This window comes from Seriola aureovittata, chromosome 10 (assembly GCF_021018895.1).
Source record: "Seriola aureovittata isolate HTS-2021-v1 ecotype China chromosome 10, ASM2101889v1, whole genome shotgun sequence".
NCBI lineage: Eukaryota > Metazoa > Chordata > Actinopteri > Carangiformes > Carangidae > Seriola > Seriola aureovittata.
The window spans coordinates 16,749,245-16,775,218 of record NC_079373.1 but is presented as its reverse complement, the minus strand read 5'-3'; the positions used below and the strand labels follow the sequence as shown (position 1 = coordinate 16,775,218).

The following is a 25,974-nucleotide window of genomic DNA, read 5'->3' as shown; positions in this document are numbered from 1 at the left end:
TTGATTGTATTCAGGATTTGCATTGAGGAGACTTCTGTCTCCTTTTGTTAACTCTGGCAATCATTAAAATATTCATATCTGCCAACTGCAGACTTTTTCAAGAGTGGTTACGCAGTGCACTTGCACAACCATCTACCATCAGGACTCATCATAACAGACTGAAATACATAAGACCCTACAGGCAATAGTGGAGGGGGGGGGGGGGGGGGGGGGGGGTATGAGGACAACAGGCCCCTGCAGAAGCTATCGAGCTGGAATCTTTGACAAAGTTTTAACAGATCCGACTGACATGCCAAGACCCTCCCCTGGAGTTTGAGTCTGCACGAGGCTTTGGCTTGATAAGGCAGTGTGTGGATGAATATAAAGTGAGCTGGAAGAGTCTGATATTGGGACTCATCCCAATCATATGCCTCCAGGTTAGCACACTATCAAAAGGAGGGGTTTGTTTGAAGCGAGGTTGTCTGTCTGCACACAGCTGCAGTTCTATGATAAAGAGGAGAGGTTTGATAGGTGAAGCCGCCTGTCCTTCCATACCACTCTCTGTCTCTCTCTAATTCAGTTCAACTTAAATTGGCATGAAAACACCAACATGAACTATCTTCCTTACTCTCTCCCTCATCTCTGTATGTACGCTTTGTGGGTCAGTGCCTGGACAGTGCTTTATTTGAGTTGTTAAATATTAAATTCTTTACCCTGTCGGAGGTTACTAGAGCCGAGTTTGTATAGGAACACCAGAAATACAATGGAAAAGAAGGAACTGATCTCCGTGTGTATATTTCCTATTCTCTGTGCCAACACCAAAAGTTCTTTCATGCTTTGATTTTCTACAAGTATTTGCCTCTTTTAAGTTTCATCAAGGCAAACCATCTGTGAAAAGATTGCTCTAAACAGTTTTCCCTTGTGCCATCGGCTGCCTCCATATCTAATTTTTTTTATAGTTTCACTTTTTAGTTCCAAAATATATTCATTTCTACGGAAAACACAGTAGGCCTAAAGGGTTTCATCACATTTCTGAAACAAAGTGCCATACTCGGACTTTATAGCCTTTTTTGTGCCCACTTGCTATTAAATATTAGGTTATAACATTCTTACAGTATGGGCTAGTATTGTTTACATCATCCAAATGATGGGATTCACAGTGAGATTATTATCATTTGATAATGCTGCTATCTGTTGCATTTCACATTTTTTTATTAATCTCATACAAAGTTTGATCAGTTCGTTCTGAATGAATCTATAAAACGTCCTCATCCAAGCCGCAATACTCAAATCAAGAAGTTTGACCGTCATTTTGTAGTTGGAGGTTTTGTCCTGGCAAACCTGTCCCCAGTGTTATTTTTCTTTCCCTTTAAGTGGCTGAGATAACCGTGCAGCTGTTAGCTAACTTTGCTCTGACCAAGTAACGGTGGAATCAAATAACTCCCGGTTTTGCTGGCGGAGACCGTTAACGGTCCCATGCCCGCAGTTTGGAAACCGCTGTCCCGGAGTGGCCGACCTCTGCTCTCCGGCTCTCTGCCTCCGACTCCGCCTCTCTCAGCACCAACACACGAGCGACTGACTCCCCCAGCCAGCCTGCCGCCACCCCGAAGCCCCTTACAGCTCCAGCCTGTGTAGCCTCCCCCCCCACATTTCCCCAAACCGGACTCTGCATCGCTGTCCCAACGCGAACCCACCCACCCACACCTCTCACGCGAAATGTACGTCTGATTTTTTTTCTTCCGGAAGACACAGAAACAGAGTCAAACTTGCAAAGTACAATAGGAAGGAGAAGCTACATCGGAGAAGTTTTTCCTCTTTGCCCACAAGCTTTTGGCCCCGCGGCGGGGCAAGACAGCAAGGGTAGGCCGGGAGGGGTGAAAGGAGACCATATGATGTGGATCTGGTACCTTCTGCTTGGTTCGGGGTCAGGCTCAAGGACTGTTGGTAAGTTTTTTTTTTTTTTTTAAAGCACACGGAAACTACTGTTGTGACGGCGCGGACATGCTTCAGTGTACGGGTGGGTTAGAGGGAGGAGGGGGAGGGAAGGGGTGCAATGTAAAATCTGCTGGAAGCCTCCAGCTACAATGCTCTGATATTTTTCCCTCTTCGGTGAGTTTGCTCTTGAACTTATTGGAGCAACCTGTATGAAAAGAAGTTATCCCACTTCTCATTTCCATCGACTGAACGGCTTTTTTTGTCTGTAAAAATTGGGAGCTGGAGCAGCCGGAGCAGCAGTTTCAGAGTTTTTCGTGCATGTCCAATGCATTGAACCGGGTGCATGTCCTCTTCACTTCTGTGTGAGAATACATATATATATATATATATATATATATCCTTTTTGGTTACAGACACCCATATCATCCACTATTTGTTTTACAGATATGAGGTTGTAGTCTCCTCCGGGCTAGGTTATGACCGAGAGGTTGTTGACAGGGCAGTGTTGACAAGTCAATCTGTTCTCCAGCCCCGCCATGGCAGCTGGGGCCCTGTGGAGGACACTTCTGCAGGAGTTTATACATAGGACAGCCAGTTGGCACTTCACCCCTTTTAACCATGCAGCTGTAGCTTTGAGCTGGTATTCTAATAAATAGCATCTATACACTGATTACAGTGTGCTGAAAAACTGTACTGCCCATCCCAGTGGTGGTCTGATAAGTTAAAGAGTTAACTTATCAAGCATTAAATTTAAGACTTGAGGTCTACTATTAAAGTCTTTTATGGGACCTTTTACTGAGTGTATCAGTGAAAGATGCCACTTTTCTGTCAACCTGCTTTGAGATAAACTCACATCTACAGTATATTGTGTGCATCGTGATGTGACATATTGCAGGTGCATTAAATGGGAATAACTAAAAAACACCCTCTTCATACCATAGACCCGTTTAACAGAATACATTTAGACATGTCACAGTAGGTAACACACAGGTGTAAATAATAATAAAAAGTAATAAACAAGAGCCCTGAACACTTGATTTTGAGCACAGGAAACACACACCTAGTTAGTGTGTATTTTCCTCGCAAAGGCACCGGTTTAGCCACATGCATATGAATATCAGTTTGTCAATGTCAGCGAGAGTGAAGTATAAATATCATTATATTAGGTGTGGAGCAGTGATTTAGCCTGTGCTGCCAAACCCCACCCTCGTTTTCTCTATTGGAGAAAAGGAGCTTGTACAGATGATTGATGTCAGAAATTTTCTCCCAGAATATTACTGTAGTTTGTTTACTTCAGTACTGCTTACGTGTTGTCAGCTTTGAATAAACAAATTGTGCTTCGGTTTTTTTATTAGCTCGTAGCCTGACAAGGATAGTAATAATGTCAGCTAGACTTTGTGTTATATTGGTGTCCAGGTCTGTATATCAGTGGGAGCATAAATATTACCAGCCAATTTTGTAGTCTCACAGGACATTACTGTTGGTTAGCATTCTAGCTTCCATACAAACCATTAACATTAGATCTAAATTGGGTGTTCTGTCATAATAATTTGCATTTAATTTGACACAAAGGTCTAATGCATTTCAAAATCTATTTGGTTCTTTGGAGCTGTATTAAAATGATAATAACAATATTGACATATGAAGATATTGCAATTGACACTGGCAGAATTTCCCACCCCACACAGAGTCCGTGCTCTAAATAATAAGGGAAATAAAATATGTATGAATGGAGTAGAATTTCCATGGTAGGTGCGCTTTGTGCACAAGCTTCAGTGTTTTTCCAAATGCGCACCGCAGAATCGAAACATTTTGCCACCTACCATATAATTGCAGCCTTGAATGTAGCAGATCTGCCAACACTCAGATGATATGTGAGCGCTATTAATGTCCTTCACACACTTCACCACACAAGAGGAATATGGCGAAGGTGTCGTTTGGAATCTAGGAATCACAACACAGTAAATGTTGTTTGCCAGGGTCAGTCATAGAAACACCCAGCAGAATATTCATTAATTGTGATAAGTACAGAACACTCAGTCACACAGTGTTTTAATTGTGCCACAAATATCTCAGTGAGTTGCATAGCCTCAGAAAATTCCCAATTTTTCATCTAAGCAAATGTCCCTCCTATTTCCCTATTAGTAATTTATATCTGTTTGCTTTGGGTTAATAAAACCTTCCATTGTGTATGGCAACTGTTCCATAGTAATTATGAAATAAAAATCTAGTGAAGAAGAGCACTCCTTGTACTCGCTCTCATAGGATGCTAAGAGACTTTGTAGATGAATTGGCATTGCACTGGACCATACTCATAGCCTTGCAGCCTTGCAGCCTTGCAGCCTGGCACTCGCCTACGGAGCTCTATGAGATAAATCGGTGCTATTATGTAATGTGAGATTTAGCCACATGATCCACTGACAATGGAATGTTGCAATGCAGTTACAAACGGGGATAGTTTATGGTGGGGTGGTGTGAAGCCTGAAAATATATTTAAACTGTTCAGCTGGTCTGCTCAGCCTTGCACCAGGGGAATTATTGATATAAATAAATTGAGGCAGAAAGATGGGAAAGATGAATTAGCTTTGTATCTGTTCTGTATTTGTATTATATATATATTTAGCTTTGTATTTCCCTCTACACCTGAGGATAATTGTTGCTTGTTAAGATTCAACATTGTGATATGTGTGCCAACTTTATAAATGTTTGATTGCATTAATCTAGCATCCAGGGGTGCTGGTGTCAACTTGGTCTTTTACAGATATGTGTGTGGTGATCAAATACATTATACATTTTCTTTAATTGGATGATATATTATGTTTCAACTTCTTGTTCCCTTCAATCCCTCAGAGTATGCATGTTCTTGTCTGTCGCTTTGTGCTTGTATATGAATACACAGAATGACAGCTGGACCATTTCCTTTTGATTTATATGCACCAATAAGATGCAGGAACACGTTCAGCTTGTTTGCATGTGTTCAAGAATTAAAACGACTTTACCATTTGTATTATCATTATCTCATGACTATTTTCCACCTTTCATGAATAAGTCATCTCACAGGGCTGTCAAAGCCCAAGTCTTGCTTCAGTGAGGAATTCTGGATGAAACTAACAGAGCTAATATCCAAGTGACTTTGTTTTCCCAGTGTCTTGTATGGATAAAAAACAAAACATACCTATTATCTCCTCAATCAACATAAATGTGCGCTCCATTACCTGCCCTGTGTTACCAGGCCACACACACACACTCAAACACACACACACACACACACACACACACACACACACACACACACAGGCCAGGTGGTAGGATATTTTCATTCATAACCAAACACAGACTATTCGGGTCATTTCTCCCACTGAACAGGGAGACAGAATCACATTGTCTCCCGCTTATTGTGCTTTGTATTTCTGCACCGTGGCTTCCCAGAGACAGTCCAGTTGGCCCAATAAGCCGCTGTGTGTCTGTGCTTATCTTTGCGTGTCTTTGGAACGGGGAAAGAGAGAGAGAGAGCGCGAGGGAAAGAGAAAGAGATGTTGCGCTGGCTGACATGGTTGATATGCTTCCAGCCATGGTCGAAAAGAGAAGGCCAGGATTTAAGGAGGGCCAGTGCGGCTTTAGTTCCCAGAGTTGTTAAACAAAACCACATGACTGGAGTCATGTTTCAGACCTTGGTAACAGCGCAGCATTAACTAATGTAAGCAGATATTGTGTGGATTCTGTGTCGTTATTTATCAGTCAAATGTAAGTACACATTAGGCCTGACCAGTAAAGCAGATGTGTATATTGTAGGATCTTTGACCATCATATTGTATTACCTTCTGTGTGGGTTGTAGGTTCACTGTCTATGCTCTCTGAGCATCTCTGATCTAGAAGTCATGTGTGTTTACATGTGTATTAGTGTCCCGGATATAAGTCTTATCCTGGTTTTGCTCAGCTATGGAGCATGGCCTTGATATGGAGGTAATATATCCAGGTTTGCTCATAACCGGGATACAAGTGTGCATGTAAACACACTCAATGTTTCATGAACCCTGGATCAAAGGAGACAGAGAGAAACAGAGAGGGGTAAAATGCACTGGAAAAAGTTAGTGGACAGCTCATTACATATTGATTTTGGATTGATCTTAACTAATTTGCCATGCAGAGATGTGGAGGCTTTGTTAATCCCTGATGGTTGCTTTGTATTGATCCACCATGTCCTTGGTTGCCAAGATCAAACCTTGGATGAATCTGCTTATTTACTGAATAGAGTTGTTTTTTAGAATACTAGCCATTACATTTTCTCAACTTATGAGTAAGTGTAACTTTGCTTTTCACCAAAATGATTACTCAGTACTTCTACCCAGCACATTCTATAACTATGTATACATAGTTTATCCCCAGTGGCATTAACCATGAGGACAGTGTGTGCCAGACATTGATTTTAACTGTCTACGCTGCCAGATCCACAGGGTGACCTGAGACATGCTGAGAAGTTTGTTTTCAAGTAAAGCTCAAGCAGAGAATGTTTTTGGAGAATTTGTAAGTGTTTCAGTCTCTCAGGGTTGCAACACATGCAGATGTGCACATACACACATTGCCTAAATACTGTATAAGTAAGTTTCACCAATCAGTGTCAAGTTTTACAGTGGACTTTTTTAGATTAGGAAAATGGTGAACTCCACATCCACTGTATTTCCAGTTTTTACTGGAGGATAGAAGGCTGAACTTAAAAACCCTGTGCTTTTTTTTTTTTTTTTTTTTTTTTAAACAAAATCCCTCTTATCAATCCAAACAGCCTCTCTCTCCCTAACTGATATCCCATTGTTTTACAGTTAAGAATAATCCTTTTGGGTAAAGACACCCTGTACACAGCGAGCTAGGCGGAGCGGCAGCATCCCATTCATCGTCTTACAGCAGTAAACCACTCACAAGAAGTATCAAGTCATGATCAGGCAGAGCAGAAGGAAAAATTCCTTTAAATGAACTGTGACTGAAAGAGCTGGAAAATCACAATGCAGTAACCAACCACATCTGACATCTATTGTGTATTAAATATGTATTAAGTAATTTTACTGCTGAAAATAATAACCCAGTTCAAATGTAGCTTCAGATGCAGCGGCTAAACTCATCTGTATCATTTGTGAATAGAAACTGTAACAACAAGCTGTAAACTGCATGACTGAGTGAAGGTTTGTGGGACGTATCAGCAAACTGACAGCTTGGCCATTGTGTATGTATGCAAACCCAGGACCTTCAATATTCATTACTACTGAACAGTAACAAACGTTATACATTTTCAAATGCCAGGGTATAAGCTCTGCCTCGACTCGGGGGCTGGATCCACTGCAGGACAGTCAGTGATGAAGTTTAATTAACCTCTCCCGACAGGTGCATGAGATGTTCATTAAGGACTAAAGCTTTTATTTGTGCCGTTAAGCTTTTGGATATACTCAGATTCTGCATATAAATTATCAAGGTTATTGAACACTCAATTGTTTATGATGTTGCTGTATTTTATAGTTGGTGGAAGCCTATCCAAAGTTGTTAAGCAGGTCTTAGCTCAAGTCTCTCCCAGTGGACTGTAATTACAAGAATCTTGCAAGCTATGATGAGTCTCCAGCCATTGTATCTGACTGGGACTGGGCAGTCAGCAGCAAACTGGTGTGTATTGTGGAGGCGGAGTCCTTTGAAAAGGTTGACCTTGAAGTTTGACCTCTTATGATGTATTCAGTCTAGTGATGCAGACTTTGGAGGATCTAAACCCTGAATCGCCCTACAGCTATAAAGTTGTGGATTATTTTGTTTACACAGCACGTTTGCTCAATTTTTGCCCTGCCCAGTCACCTTGGTTTCCCCACTTTTATCTTCATCCGCGGTGCCTCCTCAGAGAGGAGAATGACCCGCTGTATGTGTCCCCTGTGTTGCTTTGCCTGCTGTCAGACAGGGAACGGACCCTGGCAGGCTGACAGCTGGCGCCCCTGCTGTCCCCCGTGATCAGCAGTCATTTGCTGTACTGTGTCTCACATCCATCGCGCCAGCCAGTGTGGACACTGACTGCTATTTTGGACTGAAATTCCAACATCCCTCTGTCAAACCAAACAAACACTACCTTAAAGGTCAACAAAAACGCAGAGAGAAACGCAGACAACATCAGGGCAGCTGATCCTCTGGTTGTTTGTCGACCCAGGTGAAAGTATAGGAGGTGGTGTAAGTGGATCTTCGCATGACTTTGATTTGTCCCTTAAAATGACTATGGGCTTGACGATGGACAGTTTCAAGAAACTCAAAAAATCATTCAAACGCTTAAGATAATAATGAATGTTGAAAATATTTGGGATACTTATTCATGTTGTGAAGTTACGAGGTGAACTCTGGCAAGATAAATCGACTCTCATTGATCAACTGTGAAGTCTCTATTAGCCACAAAGGATACAGATTAGATACAGAGAAGCAAACAAGTGAAGTAAATTGAAACCTTTGAAGCGTGTGTAAAAAAAGTGCTACAGCTCAACAACTGTCCATAATATTTTGTACACTCACAGATCATTCAGTGCCATTGCTTCATCATCTGCATTGGGAGTTGTATTTATTGGCTGCCAAATGCCTGTGTCGATGATTATGCTGCACTAAACCTTCATGTGGACATACCTTTAGCCTCATGCATAATTGTTTTGTAATAGTGATACAGCTCCGGCATTTTCAGCCTTCCAGTGAATGGCCCGACTCCATCCACTGGCTTTGGATGGTGTAATTAGATGCAATTTTCCAAACATCTAATCATAATAACAACGGTTATTTTGACCAGACACAGTTGTTTGATTGCAATCACACAGACATTTGTCTTCCATGTTTCTCCCCTTTTGCGTGCCAAGTGTGAGTACGTTAGGACTCAAGTGTTGTGTGTGATAAATATGCAAATTGTCTTAGCAATTCATTGTAGGTGAGGCCGGTTTTTGGAAGCACAGTGTTGATGCGTATGCATTTATCTGCAGGATTAGATGAATCTTTAGGATTATGGGGACCTTTAGTGGAAGTCTTTTCTGCCTCTATTACACAACACAGTGATTTAGGATTCTTCCATAGGTCAGCACAGTAGATTCTAAGTCCGTGCGGGACTCGCACACGAGAAATGCTGGCTCATGAAACAATCCAATTGCTGAGATGAAACTCAAAATTATAATTGAGGTGCTGCAGAGTGTGAAATTTCAGTAATGTGCAGACTGCACTTAATTTCCTTTCCCCCTCTCTGAACATGGTATAGCTGTATGTCTTACTGATAGTGATCTGACAGATTTTTTAAGGTTAAAGTATGCCATATTTATGCCTTCGAGATATTTGCATGCCCTTATGTGCCTTATTTCAGTAACCTAATTCTGAGAGCAAGGGTGTTTGGCCAGGCGTGACGGAGCAAGAGTAGCAGACAGCTAAAACCTCAGTTGCTGTGATATCACCCTGTCCATGGGGAAAAGTACACGGCAGAGATGTGACCCGCCCTTCTCTTCGCACCAGATTGACATTTAGTTGACAGTGCCACTGGAATTCTCTTCACCTATTTATTTCATGCTCACTCACACGGACACACGTTTGATTTAGCAACCTCTCAGGTGAAATTGCAATCAAGGGACGTAAAAGCTATTATGCACTTGATGCTACTCCTCCAGGCGAGTGCATAAATGAACAAATAAGATCAATCTCAATTCGGCTGACTTGAAATAATTGCCTATTTGTCACAATTAATTTCAGAGCTTTGACTCAAGACCCCTTGATATTGATATTGAATTTCCCATTATTACATACCTGAAAACCTGCACATTAAATGGAGCTGAATCCAAAGAATTAGACTGTGTGTTTAATGGATGATAAGTGGGTCAAGACAGGCAGGGATAATTTCCCTGTTTGTCTAAAGGAGAAGAGGTGGTGTAATGCAGAAGCTGGAAGATAATGCGTGGAGAAGACATGAGACACGGAGGTGGAGACCTCTGTCATGTCACAAACATGACTTAACCCCTTGAGCTGTCGCTTCAAGTGCGCGCACTCTTTTATTCCCCGGCGCTTGATCTCTTTCCTCTCCAGCAGAGATCATGCCTTTGAGTAAGCGAATTTGTGTGTGTGTTTGTGCATGTATAAGGTGCAGTGTGTATGCACAATATGTATAAAGGGTAATCCTCTCTTGGACAGGGACCAGGGGAGGCGAGGCGCTCATCTTCACAGGAACTAATCACCCGATCCCGCCTGCTGTTTACAGAGGCAGTCTCGCCAGCCAAAATCAAATGCAAAGCCCATGTTAATTGCCTTAATGCTGCCTCCCTGTCAACCATGGCTTGGCAGCAGCCCCCAGCGCCGGGCCACAAAATGAATTCTTTTCACTTGTTCAATGAATACCAAAGACAAATAGGAAGTTCCTGCACCTCTTTTTTTAGCATCCATATTTACCCTATGATATTTTGACTCAGGACGAGCAGAGGAGTGGCATGGGAGGGCAAATGAAAGTTAGTTGTGGAGAAGGCGGGAGGGCAGGAAGTTCAGCCCTGGCTCAGGTCATTACTGGGCGAGAACTATTAGTCTTGCCGGGGTCTAGTGTGTCAGAAATGGTAATTGAGTCTGTCACTGTGCAGCATGTTCTAATGAGAAACTGAAGGCCTAAGATGTGACTAATTTCTTATATGCCCAGGACGATTCGTCGGTCTGGCCATCCTGCGCCTAATGAGTCCCGATACTTAATGAAGGATCGGTGGGATTTCCAAAGAGTTGGATGGAGCTTTGTATTAATGTACTTCAAGAGTTAGTGCACTCTGGAGACGTGTTTAATGACATTCCAAGGCTTTTGATGTCCTGACAGTGCATGGCGCCACTGATCAAACGTCATGTTTTATTTCTGTTTGTATTTACGCCAGTATTTCTGTAGGATGAGTATATTTTAATGATTCCTGACTGTTTTTTTTTCAGTGACAGATATATAATTAACCATGTCATATAGGCTTCTAAACAAATGAGAAGACAGCAGAGCAACTAGTCCTGAATTTGTAAAGATGTTAATGGACAGCTGAGCACTGCCAAATGCTCTGCTCACTCCTCATTCCAGTGCAAGTAGGAATATCTTCCTCCAAATCAAAAGAAACTCTTGTAAAAGGAAGAATTACTTATAAAATGTAAATCAATACAGTGTAATGTTATTTAAATTGATTCTTATGGGTGTTGATTAATTAGAGGTAGCTAATTATACTAAAACAAAATTGCCAAAATGCACACATCGTATATACATTTACATTTTGCTTATTCTTAATAAGCAAAAATTCTCACACTGTCATCCCGACATCAGGCTGGTGATATGATCTTTCAGATGCAGCTACATTTCAATAAATGTGCGTTCGTTGGCGAATATGTGCACAAAAAAACATCCTTCGCCCACTCAATATTCACATGTTTATGTAGATGCTTTGACCTGCTTGTGTTGTCTACATAGCTTCCAACAGAGTTGAAAATATCTTATACAGAAATCAGTCAAGCTGGTAAACATCACATTTCACCCTCATGTGATTCTCATCTCCACCGTGTCCGCCACGGGTCAGGAGCTCATGTGTCCTGAAGGAACAGCACAGCAGCTGATTATGATGGATTATGATAGATTCCTCCTTGACTGACCTCTGCAGCCACTCACACATTCCTCACTCCACTTGCACAGACCCACACATGTATATACTCATACATTTATGACCACAGACAAGTGTAAACACAGACACGCTTAAATGTTGGTACCTATAAGTGTGCACATTTGCAGACAACTGCATGTTCATGCCAACCAAGGACAGACATACAGTCACATATGGACACATTGTGAGTTCAGTCTGCACACATACATGCACATACATGCATACACACATGTGAGAACATGAGACTATGCAGTGCCACGCGGTGTTGCTTGTAACTGACCTTCCCGTAGGTTCGCTCCGATCAGTACCAGTTAGAGCATTGAACAAACCCCAGTTAACTCACTACAAACTCACATGAAAGCAAATAAACCCGCTAGAAAAAATAATAAATAAATAAATAAATAGAACTTCTAAAACCAAGCCCCAGAGAGTGGGAGCTGCTTTCAGAGCAGGCCATTTGTTTTCATTTGGTTTGGTGTCTTTACTGGTGCTGTGCAGAGCACTTTGAGCAGTGTGTCTCTGTCAGACATGCCACCTCCACCTCCACCCACAACCACCGCCATACTTCCATATAACCACAGATGATTCTGGTGTAGCAGCAGTGAGGAGAAAATGAAGTGGATGGCGTTTAAGTGCTGTTGCTGACTGATGCACATTCAGTCACCTGGTTAGCAAAGCGCTGCTCTCTGCATTTTCTGATGTTTTGATGTGGACGAAAGGGCACCAGAAACAATGGCTAAAGGGGAGGAATATCAGAGTAGATGCTGATATTGACCCAGGGGAGGGCAAACGGAGGCTTCAACCACGGCAGCTCAGAGCGTGAGTCTGCATGTGATAAGGAGCATCAGGAGCACTGATGTCATGCAGTGCGAAGGAAACGGTCGGTTTTCATAACATGAGATCTATGAGCGTATGAAGCTTTTTCTCAATGCGGCGTGAGAGTACTTTTTATCCATTACCATGACAACACAGAGGTCTAGGGCTCCGTATGTGAGTGAGTGTAACAGAATTAACGGGTCTGAGTAATGCAGCTGATCTCTCAGAGGAAGGAAGTGAAGCCAGATGATGCTGGCTCACACACAGCAAAGAAGAATGAAGTGTCAGCCAGGAGAAAAAGAGCGGCCCATCGATACTGCGATTATGTCGAGATAGATTTAGATGAGCAAATAGGTGCGCGCACCTGCTGAAACACCCGGTCAAGTACATGAACGCACAGCACAGGGTGACACACAAATTAACATCTCCCACGCGTCCACTTTCTATCACTCGGAGGAAAGAGAAAAGCTTTACGGAGAGTATGAGAAAGTGAGACGTCTCTATGGTATGAACTCATTGCCTGACTGTAATTACCAGTTGGAAAAAATTGGTCACCTAATGCTCTCGTGACCTTTCTCATCACTGTTCATATCTTTTCTTGTCACGTTACCTCTATGTCTAAGTTGGCCTTTTACGGATAGCACACAGACTGAAAGCTTATTGGGAATGACCTTTAGTTACAACATCAGCTGCCACGGTGAGAACTATTCATACACCGGCTACCTTTTAAACTAAGGCCCTCCATTTGACTTATTACCATTTTGACTCATTACCATTCAGTTGAGTAGATATTATATTATACAGAGCGATAGAGGGAGAGGAGACAGACATAGGGAAAGAGGCAGAGAGCACAGGCAGGGGCCACTGGCACTCTTCTCCCTCATCTGCATTCTGTTGAAGCAAAAAATTTCCATTGTAATGCCCCCATCATTCCCCCTTTGCCCCGTCTCCTTAATGTAGTGTCTCTATCTCACATCTCTTTATTTCTTCCTCCACTCACCTTGTGCTCTCTCCCTCTGTTCCTCTATGGCTCTCTTTGCCCCGGTGCTTTTGGCAGATACAGTTCATTCCCACTGCTTTTCAACCCCTGCAGTGACTCCATGGCCTGGCTACACAATTAGGAGCTCATTACTTGCTAATACACAGACTAGAAGACAAAGGCAGTCTGTGCCTTCTTTGTTGTGCGCTTCCTCCTTCCATCATTTTATCTCTCTCTCACCCTCTCTCTCTCCCCAGGCTCTTTTTAAGTAAAAGGGTGCAATTTCTCTTCCTTCTCCTTCTCAGTCCTCTCATCATACCCTCTGCCACAGTACATCTTCTCCGCGGTGCATAATGAACCTGTGAGTGCTAAGAAGAATTAATCGTTTAATTTCCATCTCATAAGCATTGTTTTTATTAAATTAAATGTACTCTCAACCCAAGTGACATTTGAGTTTCTGCATGTCATTTTCTGGCTCATTTAGCATCAAGTAAGCTTAAAGTGCTTTATGAATTTTGTTTACCTTACAGTAAAGAATGTGTTTTTTTAAGAATTTGATGCCTTTATTTGTAGCTGTTTTCTGCCTGTCCCGTTCAGAGCTCAGGCTGTGCGACTGGAAGCAAAACTGCGAAACATGAGTCTCACAGGTGTAACATAAGGTCAGCTCTGGCTCTGCATCATTTCCCGCTATCTGGCTGGCACTGAGGAAATGCCAATTTGCTCGGTATGGGGTCTCGCGGCGTAGCGGTGGATGAAGGGTGTGTGCTTTTTACTGGTGTGCTGTGCGACAGCTGACCGCATGATGAAAGGGACGCAGGGGAGTGTTGACATTTAGTTTTGTGCCGCTGATGGGCCAATGCGGGGAATCTGAATTAATGGGATAGATGTGTTTGTTTGACAGGAGAAGCTTCCTCCTCAGGACTGATGAGGAATTCAAGCCAGTAATGAAAAAAATGTGTCTGGCTGGCATTGTTTGTACTTGAGCGCCCATCGCTGTGGTCCCACTCTCTGTGCATTCTTTTCTATTTTTGTCCGCCTGTGTGTCAAACAATGCTGCTTTTTGTGTGATGTTGAGTGGTGAGCAGCCTGCCCGCAGTGCCAACAACTAAATCTCATTTTAGTCACCGTTCTCCTCCTCATCCTTTGTCCCCTCCCTATCTCCATCAGCTTCTCCTCTCTGTCAAGGTAATCCCAAGGTGATGTTAATAGGGTGGGATGCTGTTGAAAACGCCACTGTCATCTCTTTGAGGATTAGTTGGACAATTGCTTCCCGGAAACCCAAGCCAAGTGGTTAAAAGAAACTGCAACAAAACAACTTTTCTGAAAGTGCCTTATACCACCACTGTGCTTTTGTTTTGTTTTTTTAACAGTACCACGTTTGATTTTATGTCCTCAGTGTTGAGTTTGCATTGTAATGCATTTATGTTCTGATCTCCATTTTAATTTAAACCACAGATGGACTCATAAACAGCCAGAATAAACCGCTGCTATGGGATTATAGGCTCAGTGTGATATGTGATCCCAGATTAATGGAGGAGCAATGTGTGATTAATGGGGCCTTGTTTTGCCAAGCCAGGCTAATTTGGCCAGTCACCGTTCCAAAGAACCAAAGGCAGTATGAGGCAGTCATTGCAAGGCTTATTTGATAAAGGAGAGGCTGCTAAATGAATGCATAATAATAAGGCAGAGGCTAATGAAACAACCAGTGTTATGCTCATGTTGCCCGAGAGCTGTGTGGGCTTGTTTGTTTGCAAAGTATGCATCTTTATGTTTCCATTAACCTCTGTGGAGCCATACGTAGGAAATAGCTTCAGGGAATCAGTTGCAGGAAATAATTACTTGAACAGACAGCTGTATGTTGTCTAGCACATACTGTATACAGCTACTACTTTCTGCAGCTGCATTCAGAGGAGAAAAAGGTGCATTTATTCTCTCCACAGACCTGTTACCCTGCATGGGTTTTGTTGTGCGTTTAAAACCACTAGTGGATTTGAAAATTTATTTAAACTTTAAATCTAAACACACCGATTTAGTTGATATTTAATGATCAAAATTACACTTCCATTGTGCCTTAATAATATTTGAGGGCTGGGTAGAAATTACCCTGTACGTTTTAAGACAGTGTGTATGTGTATAAATTATTTTGGTTTTCTGCTTTGGATTAGTAGTTATATTATGTTTCAGTTGAGTGTGCAAATGAGTGCACATTAAGCAGCTGGTCTTTGTTCAAAATCACGTTTTCTCTCTCCGACATTGGTTTGCCTTTTCAAGCTGGTATTCTCTTTCTCTCTCACGTTGTCTCTCTGTCTCGCTCCGCTCACTCTGGTGCTATTTCAGCCCACAGATGCACTATCAATAATGCAGCCTCTTTAACAAGGCAGAGGCTTTTAAGAGGGTTTGTCAGTGCCCCTCCCTTTCAAGAACACTGCTCGTCGCTGAGTGGCCACATCCTACTGGAAAAAGTCTTCGATTTTTGTGCTGAAACCGGAAATAAACCAGACATTTTAGACTTTATTTTTATCATTATCAAGGTTTTCTCCTCTGAACCTCCACAATGCTGAAAAGCACTTAATACTGGAAGGGCAAAAAGTCGCTGTCTCGCCAGGGATGTAAAGAACTGAGCACTGACTGCATAGCTGCAGGCAAAAAAGAAATGGGAGCTAAAGCAAGAAGGAAACACAACCACTCTGTCGCTCTATAAAGTTCATATTCTACTTGAACATGTTTTGTTTGCATTTCATTGCAGACAGCAGAATAGCTTCAGCGTCATGCCGCACTGTCACTGAAATATCTTTTCAGGCAAAAAAACCCATGCAGTACAGCCTGCTTAATTTTGTGTGTGTGTGTGTGTGTGTGTGTTTGCGTTAGTTAGGAGGGGGTCTTGAGGAAAGAGAGGCTGTTTGTTTTCTGAGTAATGGTCTCTCAAATCACCGTTATCCCTCAATGTCTGTGATAATGCCATAAGCTATAGGAGGTTAGAAAACTTCCATTTATTCTGGCATATCGACTGAAAACAGCACCGTGTTTGACGTTGAGTCCGACAGAGTAGATCTAGTGCAGGAAAAAATAAAATAGCATCTGTAGAATATTTACTCCTGGATGATGATTGTGCCCTGATGTTGCCATATTATCCGTATTTTCCCCCCCCAAAAAAAGAAAAGAAAAGAATTACACGAAGGCAATGACTGCTATTTATTGTCCAATAAAGCAATGGGATTGTTGCCAAACCTCATAAACTTATTGTCTTTTTTAGTTCACGTACTTTACTTCACAGTTAATGTTGCAAACAAAGAAAAAATGATAAAACGTTACGTTATGTTGGTCTCAATATTATGTATATTTACACAACATGGCTCATATCCTCTTATGCCTTCCATTAAATACAATTTTGGTCACATTAGGAACAACAAACTATACTGAGATTCAGTAGAAGTGTGAGCAAAGTGTAAGAGTATTCGGTGTTCCTGCCAGTGTCCTTATTTCATTAAACACAGAATGCTAAGTCCTACAGCCAAACAATTGCGTCATGATCTGTTGCATGGAAGGTGGTTAATCCTCCTTAAGCCTGTGGAGAGGACAAGCTTGTGGACCATTGTTTGTTCCTCTCATAATGCAAGCAGGGGGAGTAGGGCCGATGTCCGACCTGTGAGAGCTGACCACTGATTGGCCGATGCTGTTGAAAGTGAACCATCTCCTTCTCTGGTTGGTGCTAAAGACATTTTAGATTTGGTCTGACAGTGGGTGGTTTTTTTTGGGACACCCTTGGTTTCTCATTCTTTTCCCCCAGGTGGTGAAATCAGCTGGCAGCAATCAGCCAGGTTGTTTTGATCTGCTCATGACGTCATGTTTTCATTTTGGCCAGATTTAACCCTTTCCTGCTGTTGCTGTTGATGCAAGTGGAGGTTTCTTTTGCCTCATTTTTCTCCTTTTACACTTTCGAACTTGGACTAAACATAGAGACGGGAGCAAATGTATTTGGTTAAGCTCCCCTCCAGAGACGCTTTAATACATGTAAAAACACTCAGCACTGAATAATATTTTTCCTTATGTTTTCTTCCACAAAAACATGTTGAGTAAACTACTGCAAAGGATTAAAAGTACATCTATTCCTTAGCCCTCATCAAAAATTCAAAAATAAATGAATATGCAAAAATAGAGACACCTCCAGGCGCTGTGGCGCGTCGCATCACGCCCACCACCGTAGTGTCGCTGGCCCGATTACACTCTGAGCACAGTCAGTCAGCTAACATAGTCAGACAAACCACAGATTTCATTCTAAAGATGATGTTTAACTTGTGCTTCTGTGCATGTGTGTATCTGATTGTTTAGCGTTACATTCAGAAGATTAAGTGGGTGGGAAAAAGTTCCTTTTTGATAAATGGCAGTTTCCTCAGGATGTTGGCATATGGGGATGGAAACGTTCATGCATTAGTTGTGCAGAAAAATGTTTATGGCTCAGAAAGCATAGTTCTGTCTTGTCATTTGAATATATTGAATGTCATGTGAAATGTGGAAAGCGCAAGATTGCTACAGCGCTGGCTTTAATTATGGAGAAATCTTAAACATTATTTTGCTCTCTTCAGCAGTTACTATGCTGCTCTGTCTATATCGCTGTCTGGCTGTGTGTGCACGGCACCCTGATAGAAAGAAAATGTATGAATGTAACTAGACATTTCCATTTCACAGGAATGCTCTACTTCTATGTCAAACACAGAAAAGGAAATATTCAAAACTATATATTGTGTCACTGTGCCAACGAGCAACATCAGGTTCACCCACAAAGCATATACAGTATGTGTATGATGTTATACCCACAGCGTGCCGTTGCTCAGTTTACACAATACAACTGAGAAAACTGTTTAAACGAGAGAGAGCAGTACAGTTTTAAATTTCAATACACTACAAATAAGCAGCTGCACCACCATGGGTCATACTGCCACCCACTCCAGACCAACAGTAGGGTTAGCATGAATTATAATTTCTTTGCGTTATCAGCATCGGGTACACTCTTGTTGCATCAACACAACCGTTTTGTACACGATTAATTGTATCCTATAAGCCTATCAATCTTGTTACGCCTGTATCTATCTTATGCTGTACTGACGAGCTGCAGGATAAGTTGATGACCGTATGGATAACAGTTTAGCATTTAAGCTAATTGTGAAAGACTGAGATAGACCATGAATATGTTGTAAGATGGAACACGCCCTTCAGAACCACACTGACTTTATGGACATTTGGGAAAACTTTTTAGATATCTAACGGAGGTATTGGTCTTCTCTGTGCTACCTCTTCGTTACTCAAAAAGCATGAACAAAATCTGAATCCTCATCAGCGGGAAAGTGCATTACAAATTAAGTGGAGCTGTCTCACTGACTTCATTTTACTTCCTCAGTAAACAAAACAAGTGATGATGTCCAGATGAGAGATCAATACATCTCTTTTTCACTAATCCCCCTAAAAAGACCGGCAGCTTCAGAAGTGATTTAAAACGAAAAAAGCATGTTGCCACTGAGTCGCAGCACTTTCTCATTTGCGCACTTTTAGGATAATACTAAACGGGATTATTATATAATTGAGTGGATGGTCAAAAGTATGACGATTGTACAAGTGTATAATTAATGTAAAAAAATGGAATGCGAAGGTACAAGAATGTAAATTTCCCTTCCCGGATGAGGATGAAGTTTTATTTAGGTCTGATTGTGATGTAGACGTCAGAGGAATATCAGAAGAATGTGGAGCAGGGAAGATGTTAGCTTTCCTGGCCTCTCATATCTACGTTTCTGTACGCTGGGTACAACAGAGGCTGTCGCAGTAAGACTGACTCACATCTACACCCTGACTATTTTTCCCTTTTGGGGAAGTCTTATTTTAGGAGTGTGCTACACAGTAAAAGCTACAATAAAAGATATGGCCTATATATAAAGTATGCCAGACACACTACAAAGTAAACATACACTGCATTGTCGACACAGCATTAAAGAAGTGAGAATGTGGGAATACAGCATCATGCATACAGTCAAATTGGAACATATGGGAGGTCACTATTGTGCATACATGACAAATGAGAGCATTTTTCTAAATTATAGAGGCCTTATTAATTAATAGTTCATGATTGTAGCTTAATGGTAGATTCCTTAGCAGTTGCGTTATTATTTTTCATATATAGCAGAGAATAGGAGAAAACCATTGTATTATTCACAAATTAACGTATTTTTGAGAAACATTGGAGGTTAAGCTCAACTGTCTGCAGCTAAACTGTATGCTGAGAGCAAGCTCACAAATAGAGAAGCCACAATCACACACCGGACACACTGTATATTTATCTGTGCTATTATACTGAATGCCATGTCCACACCCAGCAACTCACCAGCCATTATTTTGCTTGCTGGTAATTATACCAAATTTTGTTTATCACTGTGTCTCTGTGCTAACTGATTATCCAGAATGTGAATTATAAAATCCTCACAGACATAGACTGTTCACTTTCTCCTCTGCAGTTTATTTATTTGTTTTCTTCATAAAAAAAAGAAAAACAGTATAAGAAGGTTTGATTTGTCTCCCCTAGTTTCATGCTTTTCATCAGCTCATTCGCATTTCCTCTTATTTTTTTTTACTACTCTTTCTTTAAAATGCCCTTAATTTGCATGTTTATGGGAATTTGCCAGGAGTTTGAGGCACAAATTGATTAATTCTGTAAATTATTTACTGAATATTGAAGCACAATCGGTTGACAATTAGATTTCTGCTATGGCAACAAGGGATGCGGGGTATGATAACGCATTACCCCACTGCACCAACTTTATTACGTGTGAGTTTAATAAGGACCTAATGATCAAATATGAAAAATGTCTAATAAGAATATTTTCATAAAGATCTGTCACAGCTTAGTAGCGCACAGTGTACAGTTTAGATTGTCACACATGGCACGAGCATCACATGAAAATAAATTTCATGCAATTTATTTTCAAGAATAGCCAATCTGCATCTACAAAATGAACTTTTGCACTTTTGTTTAAGTATATTAATGTTAAGCAAGTGTTTGCCTTCTAGGGTTTAAGATCTGCTTAATGACTTAAGATTTTTTCGCATTGTTTTAAGCCTAATTGTATTCATAATCAGCTTTTGTTTTGTATTTTCTTCATCGGGAATTTAAGCTCTGTTGTGGATTTTCTGGGGATTTAAGTATTGATTGATATGAGTGAGGAGCATTTTTGTGATGATAATAAACTAACGTTACCCTCACCTTTCCTCAGAGCTGTTATCTTCTCTTACAATTAAAGAATAAAATGAACTGTGAGACTCTCATTTAGTCTTGTTGAAATGGACTTAACGATGCAGAGTTGACCCCACAGATAGAGTAACTAGCAGCTGATGTACAGAACCCCCTCCCAGATATTTTCCATGTGGTTGTTAGTGGCTGAAAAAGGCTGAAAAACGGTGGAATGAGGCAGATGCCTAAATGTAGCCAGTATCACATTATTCTGGGTTTGTTGACGGTTTCCATGCATGACTGCCCTTTTCTTCATCGTTCCCCATTAAGGCCTTGCTTGCTCTGTTGCTCTGAGCTTATGCTGCCCAGCCTGTGTGTCTGTGTCGCTGCAGGGTGTCTTTAATTGATGCAGACCAGGTTCTTTACACTTGCGCTTATTTATATGGGGCGCTTCAGTGAGCCGAAGAAACAAGATGGGAAATCCTTTCCTCTTTCTGGGAAGCTCTCCCCCTCTCTCTCTCTCTCTCTCTCTCTCTCTCTCTCTCTCTTCTCTCTCTCTCTCTCTCTCTCTCTCTCTCTCTCTCTCTCTGTCTGTCTGACACACCCACACACAATGAAAGAGACAGCCAAATCACCTCCACCCACCTTCGACACCTCAGAACATGCTTGTATAGCCAGCGCATTAAGAGTAGTGCGTAAATGAAAAATACGTTTCTGTCCTTGAAACTGAAAAAGTTCGTTTTTATTCCAAGTTAGGCCCTATCGATTCACTCCTCCCTTATCCTCCAACACAAGCAGACATATTTGTATTGACATCAGGCTGTAATGCGGCTTGACTTGCTCTTTTTCAGCTTCAAACAGAATTTGACATAATACACTTGAGACTGTTTTACCCAGCATGGTGTATTATTGAAGACAAATAGCTGACGTTAAGGGATGGTTGATGAGAATGTGTGATTATTTATGGATAAAAACTTCGTTTTTTATTTTTATCTCTGGAGAGCTCAACAGCTCCCCTCTATAAACAATTTATTATGATACCTCTTCTATAGCCTCAGTTTAACTTTCACTTTTACTCTAGCTCACAAAGCATACAAAGACAGCCCAATCAATTTTTTGGTGCTGCTTCGATTGGAGCCTCAACCTTTCACCTGAGGCTAATCAATGCAGGTCAGATATATAAGCCTGCTGAGGAAAGGTGGGGTTAAAGCAGTAACAGCCAAGCCAATAGTCATCTCAGATACAGATTTATATCAGTGACCTTTCATGCGCAGAGCACAGGGAATAGAACTTGCTTAAGGCGGTTATTACTCGGACTCTGAGGGTAGAAAATGCTGTTACTGTCCACCTTTCTGTTTCTTTTTTATTACCTCTACCTTTTTCTCCCACAATTGTTCCATGTAACTGTTGTCAGGCTGTATCTTGATCTTCCCTCCCCTCCCATTTGTTCCCTCTCACCCGCTCATCTTTTTCTCCCCTTTTCCTTAGTGAGTTGTCAGTCTTTACATGTTCTCCCTACATGCTGTAATGTTAGCTCCTCAATGCATCTTTTTTTTTTTTTGGTCCCTCTCCCTCCCACCACACACCACTTTCCACTGTCTCCCTGTTGAGTATTAGAGCAGCATTCAATGTGGTGCTTCCAGTAGCACAACCCAAGGTCCAGACATACCCCAAAGGGTCTTAAAGGGGAGGCCATCTATGCGCTTTAAGATTTATTAAATTTTCAATAGCCCCTGTCGAGAGTAATATAGATTTTATTACCAAATTAGCTGTCCAACATTGGGGCGGCATGCTGACATTTGGTATGAAAATATTCATAAGACCTGGGAGACAGTGGCAGATGTGGGTGGCTGGACCATAGGCCGCCGTCGCTCTGCCCGTCTTTGCATATTCAGAGAATTGCTTAGGGTGCACCGAAGTCTCCAGGCTGCCATTTTCAGAATCATTATGTATGAAGTGTACCCATGGAAAATCTTGGAATGAAAGTTGGAAGCCTGCCATTTGTGCATTGACTTGATTTTTGCTCGTTTTAATGGGCAACAGTGGTCAAAGATGTTGAATAATTGACAGCCCTTTTAAGAGGTTGTGGGTACACAGTCCCCAGATCTCTCCAATTCCATGTCCACAACATTTTAATTTCACAATTTTATTTACATGTGGGATAACTTTGATTTTTTGTTTCCACGCTTGTGACATTCCTCAAGGTCTAATTTAACCCAGAAATGTCTGTTTTGGTTTAAGCTGCCCTATTGAGTTGTCTTATAAAAACATTTTTTTCACTCACCCTAAAACATTGTGTGTACCCTTCAGGCCTAACAAACATTGAGCGCACGTCCTCCTTCCTCATAAAACATTTACAAAGCCAATTGTTGAATCCTGCATTGTTTACATCCTCGTTTGCTGGCTTGCAGAAAGCTTTGTGTCTCTGTGCATTACCACAAGCGAATGTCGAGGAGTGGAATAGAGTGAAATTAGCAGCGGAAATGTGTATTGCATCCCCGTGTGTGTGTACAATACGAACAAAACAGGGACCCAAGTGGTAAAAGCATAGTACTCCTAGTGGTCAGAAACTCCACAAGGTATCTTTAAAGTCCCCACCCCCCCACCACCACCACCACCACCACCACAATCTCCTAACTCAAAAATAAATGTGTTTTGCTTACTGTAACTTCACCTGGACTTTTACTGTGGGACGTCACACAGGATGATGTATGAGCAGAGTTTGACACTGGAAGGTTGTTTTCAAATTCCGCTGATGCCGGAAAGTTTCTCCACGCTCATCTTAAATCTGAGTTGGCGTGGACATATGAGCATGATTATGTGACATCACAGCTAGTTTGGAGGACAACTGTGGTCCAGTGTGTAAGTTTCCACAATGATGTGGGAACTTGAAACCTCCAGTGCTTACACACTGAAAATAGACTTCAAGTAAAGTGGGAGAAACCTTGTGCTCTGCAGTTGAATTTCTGAAATAAAACAACATTTGCACATTCATAGATCCTGATTTCCTTTGAGTGAGAATGGGGTACATGTAATTTTAAGAATATTTAAAGAAAATATGAGAGATATTTGCTTCCATTAGTGCCCTTGTGTTTTGAATATGGACTTACATAGCACAGCAGTCGTGCCCATATTGCATGTCACTCATGACTTAACAGGAGACAAAGAAAAGAATATTACAAAAAAATTCCAAATTTAAATTCAGTATTATTCAGAACCTCTGGGAAATTAGAGTAGTGTTCATGCTGGGAGTTCATTTTTATTTCAAATTATAATTGAGACAAGAGGGGTGCACTCTATACTGTACCAGCAACAGCAGCTGTGCTGAAATATAGAGAGGGAAGAATTTCACCCTGAGTGAACCAATGAAACTTTCTGGAAGTAGTGCAAACACAAAATGTAAATGCTAATTAAAAAAGTACCCAGCCGATGCTTGAAAGGTCCTACGCTCTGCGATTTAACAGTCTAAATAGGGACCTTGGTGGACACAGCTATGGGTGAGGGTGGGAAAGGGTGGGAGGCAGAGGGGTGGGTTTGCAGAGGGAAGGATAGTATAGTCAATATTTACCCTGAGTAATTGGGCCACACTTCTCCCAGCTAGATACACAGGCGTCCAGCGTCATCCCTGCCTTATCTCCTCCAGTTCTCCCTCACACGCTCACTGTCTGACCACAGTTGTTACACAGCAGTGTTGTGCAGCTGTGGATAATGCCCCTCAGCTATCCACAACATAATAGTTAAAAGCATATATAGGAGTGAGTGAGGTGCTCTGCATGGATGCTGTCATGTCCATTAAAATTCTCCAGGTCACCTTGGGAGTGTTGCGGTGCCCACAGAGAACTGTAGTGAGTTATTATTCTGTTAACAAGCTCATAGAGCAGTCTGTAATGAGCTGTGTAGCCACACTTACCGTGGTAATGAGGTGGGCCTGTTCGTTACCTCAATGGCAAACTACTGTAAGAATTCTGGGTTATTACCGTATCGATAGAATGACAAGGGCATTGGAATAAGATGTGTGGAGTCTGCCAAAAGAGGGACTCGCAACCTGGATGCAAGAAGTGCCGCAGAACGTTTGCTATTGGCAGTTTTAGAGACTCATGGGAAGAGATGAGCTGCCTGTCAACCTTTTTCTTCTTCACTCTTTTTGGCCCTCTGTCAAACGCACACACACACACACACACAGCACACACAGTCCTCTCTGTCCTTTCTCTCTTTCTCTCACATGCTCTCAAAGCAACTCTCCAATTAACCTGATGCCTCTCGTACCGCCGGCTCTTTGAAGTCCTTTTGCACGGCACTCTCCTGCGCTAGTTGTGTGTTCTTTAAACTCTCATAAAGGCTGCTGGCTGCTGAGGCATCTTTAGTATAGGAAGTGGGAAGAGTATACAAATTACGGCTCCATCATGAAGATCAAGTCTGATAGAGCTGGTAAACAAGAGTGTAGATTAGGATTTGCGATATTTGCCTTTTGAATGTGATGTGACCCTTATGAGTCAGGGCAGGAGCAGTCTGCACACTGGCCTGAAAGATGGTCTGTTACATATATCAAAAGGAAACCAACTAATTCCCCAAGTGTCAGCTTTGTGATAATATGCTCATTAATTGCGTTAAGTATTTTATGCTATCCTTTCCTGTAGTATATTTCATTACATTTTTCAGTAAAATTAGTAGCCTAACTGTATCTTAAAGGACCTATTTGTAAGTTTTGCTATTGCTGCAATAGCGAGCTATTGCTTCAGCCATTGTTGAATTCACAATACAAGAAATTATAATACAAGCAGCTCTACTTCTTCAGGACAGTGACAAGACAGTCTGACCGGACCGAGGCTAGCTGGTTAGCATGCTAACTTCTGTAAAAGAAAAGAAGTGAAAGAAACAGATCGATACGATTGCTACGATACAATAGCAAAACTTACAAATAGCTCCTTTAAGCCTTTCCAACTGCTATGGCTTCTAAAAAGAAAAAAGGAAAACAAAACTCCAAAGTCTTCCAGCGTTACTGTTTCAGTTTACCTTTCTCTCTTATTCTCTCCATGTTTGTGTTGATTCCTTTGTCAGAAAGAACTGAACAAACAGGTGTGGCAGGGGAAGAGCCAGGGGAGATAGTGTAAAGATGGTGTTGTTTCCTCAAATATAAAACAAAAAAAATTATATTTGGCAGTTTTCAAACATACCTGGATATATATCTAAGAGGCTCACCATTAGAAAGTGCTTTATACTAGAGAAGGTCTCTGCACTATAATTTGGGATTGGCATAAATATATTTACTGAAATATCATATCACAGGTACAAAAACAGTCTACTATTTTGTTTTGTGAAGGTAGTAATCAGTCAATTTTCTTCACATCTTTTTATCAGCTGTTGCATTTGGCAGGTCCTCCACAGATGAAAAAAATGATGCTTTACAGTAAGGGTGG

At 41.5% G+C, this 25,974-nt stretch overlaps 1 protein-coding gene across 2 annotated transcripts in view; it reads left to right on the top strand.

Annotated features, from left to right (window-relative positions):
- Nucleotides 1–1,413: 1,413 nt before the first annotated feature.
- Nucleotides 1,414–25,974, top strand: part of ldlrad3 (low density lipoprotein receptor class A domain containing 3) — a 75,288-nt gene continuing 50,727 nt past the window's right edge. Inside the window, exon 1 of one of the 2 annotated variants that reach the window (XM_056387862.1) lies at nt 1,414–1,923. In XM_056387862.1, coding sequence (XP_056243837.1) covers nt 1,869–1,923 — 55 coding nt within the window. In that variant the 5' untranslated portion in view covers nt 1,414–1,868. The remainder of the gene's footprint in view (nt 1,924–25,974) is intronic. The other variant, XM_056387861.1, reaches the window with a different exon arrangement.